The sequence below is a fragment of the Tupaia chinensis genome, unplaced genomic scaffold, assembly GCF_000334495.1.
Source record: "Tupaia chinensis unplaced genomic scaffold, TupChi_1.0 Scaffold000644_1, whole genome shotgun sequence".
Lineage (NCBI taxonomy): Eukaryota > Metazoa > Chordata > Mammalia > Scandentia > Tupaiidae > Tupaia > Tupaia belangeri.
This window is the reverse complement of record NW_006160165.1, coordinates 3,566,725-3,576,775: the sequence shown is the minus strand read 5'-3', so window position 1 is coordinate 3,576,775 and position 10,051 is coordinate 3,566,725. Positions and strand designations below refer to the sequence as shown.

General features: G+C 46.7%; 1 protein-coding gene across 1 annotated transcript in view; it reads right to left on the bottom strand.

Annotated features, from left to right (window-relative positions):
* MYO16 (myosin XVI) overlaps positions 1–10,051 on the bottom strand; it is a 603,762-nt gene that overhangs the window by 354,116 nt on the left and 239,595 nt on the right. Inside the window, 1 exon segment of the mRNA XM_027776197.1 lies at positions 8,636–8,753. Coding sequence (XP_027631998.1) covers positions 8,636–8,753 — 118 coding nt within the window.

Genomic DNA, 10,051 nt, shown 5'->3' with positions numbered 1-10,051 from the left:
GTGTGCCTGTGGTGTTGTTTTTTCTCTTTCTCTCTCTCTCTCTCTCTCTCTCTCTCTCTCTCTCTGTGTGTTTGTGTGTGTGTGTGTGTCTCTCGTTGGTCAAATTAAAAATAAAACAAAACAAAATAAATGCATGAATAAATTAAATAATTTTTAAAAAATCCACACACACGTGAAATAAACTTCTTTGCTTTCATTGTTTTCTAGACAGAAATATCAGGTGGGATTAGAGGGCTGAGTGGTCCACATGCTTGTTTGCCTGGAGAAAGGGTGGATATATACCCATCTGCCCAGGCCAATACACCAGCACTGCTTAAAGCAGTGTTCCAATGGACCAAGTCCCACGTCCTAGAGAGGCCTCAGCGCCTTTCATCCCTGTTCAGAAGCGTAACTGTCAATGCTCCAGGTGGGTTTATCTCCTGCAGTGAATAACCCCCCCGGGGATTAGCAGGGTTTGGATCAGCAGGATTAAAAATAAGTGACTCAGATGAGCTTGTAGACGGAAGTAAACACAAGACAGCCGCAAGTCCAATAGTAACGAGAATCTAATATTCTTCCAAATGGAGAATTGTATACCTTCCATTGTGTCTGAAACGAAACCGTGATGGAAAGAAACTGCTGAGTCTGCAGATTAAAGAGGTTTTGAATTCATTCATGAAGGTGACATACACAAAGGAAGCTTTGTTTTGCTTTTCTTTTCTTTTTTCTTTAATCATATCTTTATATTATAGTTTCAAAAAGCTTTCTACTCACTGATTGCTTGACTTCTCAAGACATGTATGTTTTAAAAACTCATTTGTGTCAGAAATATTCTTGACTGGAAATATACTCTACAATTACAACTGTAATCCTCTGGAAGTACCTACATGTGAATGTACGGTCCCCAAACCCTTTTGGTATATAGCAGAAACATATGTTTGCAGATCATACAGCATATGCTATAACAAAGATAATATTTCATAAAGCTATGCCAATTTTTTTCAATATGAAAGGAAGTGGAGGAAATAAATTTCCCTATCCTTCAAGAGACAAAAATTCCTGATGCTGTCCTTGTGACTGACTTCCAGAAATTTCTAACACCCATGCTCCTCCAGTCCCACCACCTAATAGCAAATACAGGACTACTTAAAACCTGTTCTCAGAAAATCCGTCACACCTTAGGTTAGCTATGACCCGAGGTACACCACTGATAAATCAATATACCCAAGTGTTTATTCTTTCGCATTCCTCTCTTTTTCATTATTCATGATCATAAGGCAAGGTCTGGTTTAAACGGATGAGGCCTGAACATTGGCTCCAGTCTCAGACCCGACACTGTCAGTCTCCACACCCCTCACCTTCTCTCCCCACCTGCTACATGGGGATGAACAGACACAATGTCCCCAGCCTCCTCTAGACCCCGGAAGAGATTACTGATTAGAACACCTGCCGTCACGACACCATGGGAGCCGCCTTTCCGACACTGTTCAGTTCAGTCCCCTGCAGGCCCTCCCACACCACACCGCACTGGCCAACATCTAGCTGTCTGCAAAGATGGCGTGCTCTTCACACAGATGTGAGCAATTAACGCACCGATGTTTCTAAATGAATGTCCAGTTTAGCACGTACTACTACTGAGTTGATAATAATGAAGGTAATTATTCATCTCTTACTCCGTCTCTGACTTTACTTAAAAATCAGGATTGGGATAAAAAGAAAGCACAAAGCAAAAGCCCTAATATATATTTCCACCTCATTTGCACCAACTCTTAAGGTTTAAATTTTCTAAATCATTTCTAGAAGACCATTTCATTACACCAGAAAGAAAGTTCAGCATCTGTGTAGACAGACTTGGGTGTCTGCGGGGCACCGAACAGACCAAGAGCCATGCCTCTTCACATCCACCGGGGACTCTGGTCCCTCCCTGGTGGTGCCTCCAGCGTATTTCCCAGAGAGGTGATCTAAGGTTGGGAATAAAAGTGAAAGGAAAAGAGGTGACGGTCTGTGAGCAAGGCTGACATGCAGTACTCACGGGGACCCTGAGAGTACGGCTGATCACCGAACAGAAGAGGAAAGCAGGCACATAAAGTCCAGTACCTACCCAAGTCCACAGAGCTGGACAGCCCAGGAGGCAGGACCCAGCGCCAGGCAGCTTGAGGGTCTTGGGGGCAGCTGAACATGTGGGGTGAGGACACTGAGTGGGGTCGAGGACAGCAAGCACGTGGGGTGGAAGAGCCAACCACGGTGGGGCAGAAAAGTCAAGCACGTGGGGTGGAGGAGCCGAGCTCGTGGGGTGCAGGAGGCGAGCACTTGGGGAGGCGGTAGCCCACATGGGGCGCAGGACGCCGAGCACGTGGGGTCAGAGGAGGCCAAACACGTGGTGCGGAGGAGGCCGAGCTAGTAGGGGGTGCACGTGGGGACGCAGGAGCACGTGGGACGCAGGAGCACGTGGGACGCAGGAGCACGTGGGACGCAGGAGCACGTGGGACTACGCAGGAGCACGTGGGACTACGCAGGAGCACGTGGGACGCAGGGAGGATGCCGAGTAGGTGGGGAGGAGGGGGCTGAGCTCATGGTGGGGTGCAAAGGGGAGGGTGCCGAACACGTGAGGAGGAGGAGGAATGCTGCACGTCCCCACAGGGTGAACACGCTGCACCCCCTCGTGCTCCCACCTCCTTAAGGAGTAAGCTCTACGGAAGAGCACAAGAAGAAAACACCAAGAGGCTGTCACTACCGGGGGAGAGCCATATAGGGCAGTAAAGGTCTGAAGTTCCTGGGACGGTACCCTGTGAATGTCCTTCAGTAGGGTTCAGTGAATAGCTCTCTCTTCAATGATGCATTTCCCACTCACTATCAGAAAAATGGCCTGGCCAGAGCTAAGATCTCCTTCCATAAATGCAGTGACAGGTTTGAGAGCCTAGTCGTCCTCTGAGACTCCGGGATACCTCGTGCTGTGCTACTACGAGCCAATTACCCAGAGGGGCGCTGACAGTGCCTGGAGGCCAGTGACAGCCATCACTGCCTGGTCAAGTCCGCAGTCTGTGTAGGTAGCTGTTAACTCCTCACGGCTCCCATCTCAGACCAGGAATTGGTCAACCTCAGAAGCAGCTTATTTCAACTAAATGTAACATAGCTGAAAGAGAGGAGCTTGGATTCTTCTGCTTCTTAATATAGTTGCAGAAAAAGGGTGAGTGACCTCCCCTGAGCCTTCCAACCAGGGGCCAAGCTGCAATTTCAGAGGATGTCTCTGCCACTCCCCCGAGCTGTCTAGCAGGAAGGTTGCTTTGCAGATGGATTTGTAGTTCCCACCAAGCAGGGAGTGTAGGAGCAAATTAAAACCAAGTGTGCACTGGCATGTCAGTATCACTGGTTTTTGAAGGTTTATAAATAAGGAAGCGATTTGCTGATAGAATGAACACAGTATATTCTACTTTACCTGTAAGGCCGTTTGTTCTGTCAGATGGGTTTGTGCACTATATAAAATCATTCATACACTCTACAGGGAATCAAAAACTTGCACTGTTATTCCTTTTAAAGTCAAGGAAAGACCCTGATGATCAGAGGAGCTGGGAAAACAGTAAATACTATACTTTCTGCCATTATTTTCCTAAGTCAGATCGAATGTCATGCTGCATTAAACCTCTCAGCATTCTTTGATAAAAACTAATCAGTAAGAATGCACCTGTTGAATCCAACAGATGACATCAAGTATCAAAAGACAGGTGCTGTGGGACAAGGGACAGTCGTCATGGGGAAAGCACACATTAGCTTCTAAACGTGACTGTGGGTGACTGTCCGAGCTCAGTCCCGGACCTGAAGGTGGTGATACATACATGGGGGAGGCAAGAGTCATGAAACTGTGAAAGGCAAATAGCACATTAATTTCAACTACTTTACACAATTTTTAAGAAAGAGCTAGGACATTTAAACTGGCCCTCAATGAAAGCCTCCTAAATTCTCAGTGTTCAATAGAACAGTTCATCAAATTGGAATAAGGCTGGAAGAGCTCAGCAAGGACAAATGAATGTAGGCTGGGGCTGGTCTCAGACGTTTGATGGTTTCTGTCTCCTTAGATGATCAGCTTCTAAAACAGCCATTATTATGGTACTGGGCAGGAATACGACTGTAATCATTTTCAGCTGGACAGATGCTGTCTGTCTCCTTTGCTGTTACTAACAGCTGTACTTTTATTATATTATGCCAGTTCTCTCATTAGGAGGCCACGGCACTTGATAACACCAAAAATACCAGGCTGTTTTATGAGACACCAGCTACAGAAAAGTAAGGGTTGTATCTACTTCTGGAGGTTTCGTTAATCACCATTCTAGTCGGTGCCTGCCCAGCATTTCTCCCATGTTACTCATGTCACGGTATCAGGGCGCTCAGCTGCACAGCGCGTGTATCACCACCTTCCGGATTAGGGAATGACGGAGCTCTGACCATCGCCTTCAGACATGTTTGAAGTTAATGTGCAGATACTATTTATTTCTCTTTCAAAAAATAATCTTGCAATAAATGAAATTATGCAAAATGATTGGGTTGTCGGGAAAGTTACAATGCTTTTTTGCATAGAAAAATGCCTCATGACTTTCCTGGCAATGTAGTATTACATGTAATTACAGCTTCTTCAAGTGTTTAGTGCCCACTATTTTTAGTTGTGAGGACATTCATTCTTTTTTGTAAGAGAGATTTTTGCTGAAGGACATGTGTGCTTGCTAGAGAGACAGACAGAAAGCAAGATACCCCAGGGGGGATGGCCATGCCACAGTCCTTCCTCCTGCATTCTCTTCTCAGGATCTTGGGCACATGTAGACACATGCCCAGAATGAGTTTCAAGCCTCCAGTCTGGGATTCGAACTGTGGACCGCCATGAAAGTGTCCAGCAATATAACCTCTTTGCCATCTGCTGGTCCCTGAGAACACACATTCCTAAACTGATGCTCGCTTTGTATGTAAAAGCTGGCGTGCTAGGTCGGCCCTTACTCTGTTACAGGTCGTTGTGTCCAACAAATCGAAGCCCATGCCTCCGGAGCGTGACTGTGACCTGGCTTGAGTACCCCACCGTAACCCTATTTGGAAACAGGCACCCAAGGTCAGGTAAGCTCACACTGGGATAGGTGGGGCCTAATCCTATAAAATTGGTGCCTTTTGTTTTTTTCAATGACAAGACAAATAAGTGTGGCCAGGGCGTCAGAGTAAGAGGGAGAGAGAAAGTGGGAAGTTACCCACAGGGGTATCGCCATGCCACATCCCTTCTCCTCCACTGTCCTCTCAGGACTCTGGGCATGCACACACGCACCCGACATCTTTTTCTAGCTGCTGGGTCCTGGACTCGTACTCAGCCATGTGGGGTCTAATCACCTTAACCACCTGGCTGGCCCCTAACTATCGTCCTTTTCAGAAGAGGCATGGAGAAAGGTTGCACCTGCAAGCCAAGGACCACAGCCCTGGCAACATCAGGAGCTGGGACAGGCAAGGAAGGTGTGAGGAGATCGTGGCTCTGCGGAAACCCCAATTCAGAGCTGCAGCCTCCGGAGCTTAAAGGACCCGAGTCTACATACCGTCTTTAACACAGTCCGGGCCAGGCCCTGCCTCAAGCAGGCCTATTTTGAGCACTCTGGTGTCTGATCTTTCATTCTACTTCTGTGTTTCCGGCTGGTGTCAGGTGAGGAGTTTGGCAAACCGAGGACACATGATGGCAAGTTCTTGTGATTCCGTGAAGATCTTCCTTCTCTGCGGCACGGGCCAGCTCCTTACATTACGCACTGCACAGTAAGTCTGTGTGCCCAAGACCCTCCTCTCATGGCAGAGAGTATTTAAGAAATGTGTCCTTCCCTCGAGTTACGTCTTTTCCAGCATAAATGGTTTCAGTTCCTTCAACGTTTATTTAAAAAACATGGCACTTGAACATTCAGTGTCCTGATAAATATTCTCCAAACACAACTCTGATCATTTTCCTCTTGAATAGAAGAAATAAAGATATGCATCCCCAGCCTGACCCCTTCAGGGTCTTACCATTTAGGTTCTGGGCACTATATGCTTTAGCCCATGCAGTGGCAAACAGCACTGGCTTTTTTTTTTTTTTTCCTTTTTCTTTTTCTTCTCTCCTTTCTTTTCTTTCTTTTTTCTATTTCTTTTTCTTTTTCTTTTTTTTAGCAGTTGTAGCAGCCTTAATTTTAAAAGCCCATAAAAATACCACCAAATTATTTGGCCAGATTTTTAAGAGAACACAGCAGGAAGCAACCAAGCAAACAAACATAGGCAACAGGAACCCAGTTAACGATGTTAATTAGGACAGCAGAATGAAGAGAAAAGGGGAATGAAAAGTGCAGGAACCTGGAGAGTGCCTTGTGGTGGCTGGGGCAGTCCTCTCCAGGAGAAGGGTGAATCGTATGTGATGCTGAGACTACACTGAATTTATGCTCATAGCTCCTTAACAATTCTCAGGCCTTCCAGGACCTTGCAGCACTTCCCGGTCTTCCTCATGAATATGCATTGTCCGCCTGTCACAGCGTGCCTGTGGCCTGCCCTCTTCCTGAGAGGTTCTGGTGGAGCTGATTAAGCTGAAGACATAGGACCCCCAAGCTAACAGGCTGAATATGCATTGTCCGCCTGTCACAGCGTGCGTGCGGCCTGCCCTCAGCCTGAGAGGTTCTGGTGGAGCTGATTAAGCTGAAGACATAGGACCCCCAAGCTAACAGGCTGCTTGATGAGCAGCAGGCCCGCTCCCTGTTGCCCGTTGACTACAGAGCTGTCTAGTTCTTTTCAATATCCTCTGTAATTACTTTCCAAATTAACATTCCTGAGGAAGAGGCAGTGTTAAACTCCAGCCAGGAAAGAAAAAAGAAAGGAAAATCAAACAAAACAAATGCTGGAAAAGCCCTTGAGAAGCCAGTCCTCACACCTCCCCCTTGGCAGAGGGGACACTGAGATGGGGACAGTTACGCTCCCATCAGCCATGCGTGAGGTACAGTGCCTGCTCCTCGGTGCCAGGCTAACAGGGCCCTCCCACCCTGGTGCTCACCGAACCTCGCTACAGCGTCGTCGTGGGCAGGTTTCCAGTCAGTGCCCGTTACACCACCAGTGCGTGAGTGGCAAAGGGCAGACCTGCAGCTCTAACCCTGCTCCCACCCTCTGAGCTACTATGGCTGCCACCAACAGTCACTGTGAGCTCAGAGAGAGAACCACCACGTTCATGTTTGAAAAGCCAGTCGGGCTTTGACCTGGCAGCGCGTTCTCACTAGGCTTGACATGACCCCTAGGGGGCCAGAGAGCGGCACAGTAGCAAAACGCCGTGCTCTGCAGAGGCTCCAGGTTCCAGGTTCATGTCTGGAGTCCTCTCAGAAATCCCTTGGGCACAGGCACCAGTGACCCTGGGCTGGCTGCGTCTGAGGGTAAGTCGCAGCTTCAAGATGTGTGTGCGCTCTCTCTGTCTCTCTGTCTCTGTCTCTCTTGTGTGCACACACTCATGGAAGACATGAATAAATCAACTTTAAAATAAGGTGTTTTCCCTATAAAAGAGTAGGTCTTCAGAACTCTAGGCCATGGCTAATAAAAAGAGAGAACTTTCTTATTGCAGAATTTACGTCTGTAACTTCAACGTCTGAAACTGTCTTCACTTATACCTTTCACGCGTGCACCTTACTGAATTTCCTTTAGTAGTAATATGTTTTGATATGCTTTTGTAGCAAAATACAATCTTTATGTTTCTAGATTATAGTAAAAAAACTTCTGTTTCCTGAAGTAAAGAAAATAGGGTAACTTGAAAAGGCCAAACAAAATTGAGGTGTTTTATTTTTTAATAATTTATAATTAGCAAACAATTGGTGTTGCAAAAGTTTCTTTAAGTATAGATTGGGCAGTCAACTTACACTGTATTTATATTATTAATCTGTATGAATGACCTATTTTGATTAGGAAGAGGTAAAATTCTAGCTGAATTCTATATTCGTTAAATTTTAAATAAGGAGTTTTTTAAAAATACACATTCAATATTTAATCAAACAAGAAACAGACTCCATTTGAGTTTTGTTTGCTAATTTAATGTTTGGATTTATCTTAAGCATTAGAAAAATAAGGATTCCATTTTATTTAAAATAAATTTCAGTGTGTGTTCTGAGAAGAAATTCTAAACTAAAGTTGTGCTTTATTTAAATTGTTCGAGTCTGCGTCTATGTTCGGCAAGTACGACTGATTTCAACTATCCGGAGGCTGGGTATGCTTCATCGTATAGTTAACATAACCATCTTGAAAAGGTGGGTCTTGCATTGACATAACCATCTTGAAAAGGTGGGCCCTGCATTGGAGACCATTTTTCAATGTACAATGATTGTAGAACTTACATTAATAAATGAAGTCCCAGGTGTATACACACACACACACACACACACACACACATGCGCGCTCTGTGTTCCTGAGTGGCAGTCTTGTTCTGATGGCAGGAGGACTTCCTGGAACATCACGAGAAGGTTATGAACACATCCACAACCACCAGCGGAGTTTCTCTTCCCTGAGCGGGCCCCTGCTTCTCTGCAGGGGTGCCTGCTTCTCTGTGATAGACGGTGAAGGTCCACCTCCCTGGGCCCTGGGCTTCACCATGGTGCTGCCCACCCTCCCCTGGCGGTTCGGAGGTTCTACTTGCCAACGGCACACTTACCTCCAGCCAGCTGCCTGCTCCTCTCGCAGAACTGCAGCTCCAGGTACTTTATGAAGCAACTGGACAGATCATTGAGCGTCGTCTTGGCATGACCAAAGGCCTCTAAGATGCACATAACCTGAAGTGGAAGAGGAAAAAAGACTGAATTACTCATTGCTCAGTTTTTAAAAAAACAGAATTGAGAGTAATAGCAAAGAGCAGGGAATATTCCACGATCTAGAAGGTTCTGTATTGTTCGTGTAAATCACATTGAGTTTTTAAGTAATTCTTTCCTCAAAGTCAAACTACTAATACCTGCTCTTTCCTGTCGCGGCTACTGTCAATAGAGCAGTGATGGCAGCTCATGTCAGTCCCCTCACCACGCGTGCAAGTGGGGGAAACCGTCCCCTTCGCGCGTGCGCACACACACACACGCACACACACAGAACGTCTGCTGACAGTTTTCAGGGACATGGAACAGTAGAAGAGCTTGCTGCTTTAGAGGAGAGGAATTAGAATTAATATAAGCAATTGTCAGAATTTCTTTTTAAATAGTAAATTTACTTAAAAGTTGGCATACAGTATTGTTTTTAATCCTTACTTTCTCTCTTTTCTCCCCCCTCCCTTTTTTTTTTTTTTTTTTTTAAGACTTAACCATAGCATGCTGAGGGCACACCCCTCAGGGAGCCCTCCTTCCTCTCCTCTCCTCTGCCCTACCCCACTGAGATCCACCACTGACCCAGTGGGAACGCGGGAGCCCCTCATGGCTGTTCCCTTCCCTCAGGGAACTGGCCTGTGGCCGGGCTGTTCTGGAGGTATGTCTTGTGCCTCTCCCACAGTGAGCGTCACAAGACGAGAGGCTCTAAACCCCAGACAGGAACCCAGCCTCACCCTGCTGATGCGATTAATTGCTAAGCTGATCTGGTGCAGAAATCCCTAAGCCGTACAAAGTATGTATGTGATGTATGCATGCCGTGTTCTCGGCGTCTAAAACCCGAGCCTGTCTTTGCCGATGGTATGGGACATTTTCCACTCGGCCACCAGGGAGCTTCCCTAGTCCGTAAATTCATGTCTTTCTCTGTTGACCTCCAAGTGTGTTCTCTGGAATCAGCAAACATCATGTGCAGGTGCCCCCGAACTTGGGAGGCCCCGGAAGTAGGCACTTATCCCTGCTGGAGAGAAACAGAGACCAGGGGAGGGAGCGTGAGAGAGTCCTCCCCAGGGGGTGGCCATGGCACAGTCCTGTCCTCTCCATTCTCTTCTTGGAATTTTGGGCACGCACGCACATGCACACATACCCAGTGTGCATTTTTCTAGCCTCTGGGCCCAGGACTGGAATCGCGGTCGGCCCTGTGGGAGTCCAGTGTCGTCACCACCACTCCACCTGCTGGCCCTTCATTAGTTTTCTTCTCTTTTTTTTTTTTTTTTGTTTTCGCT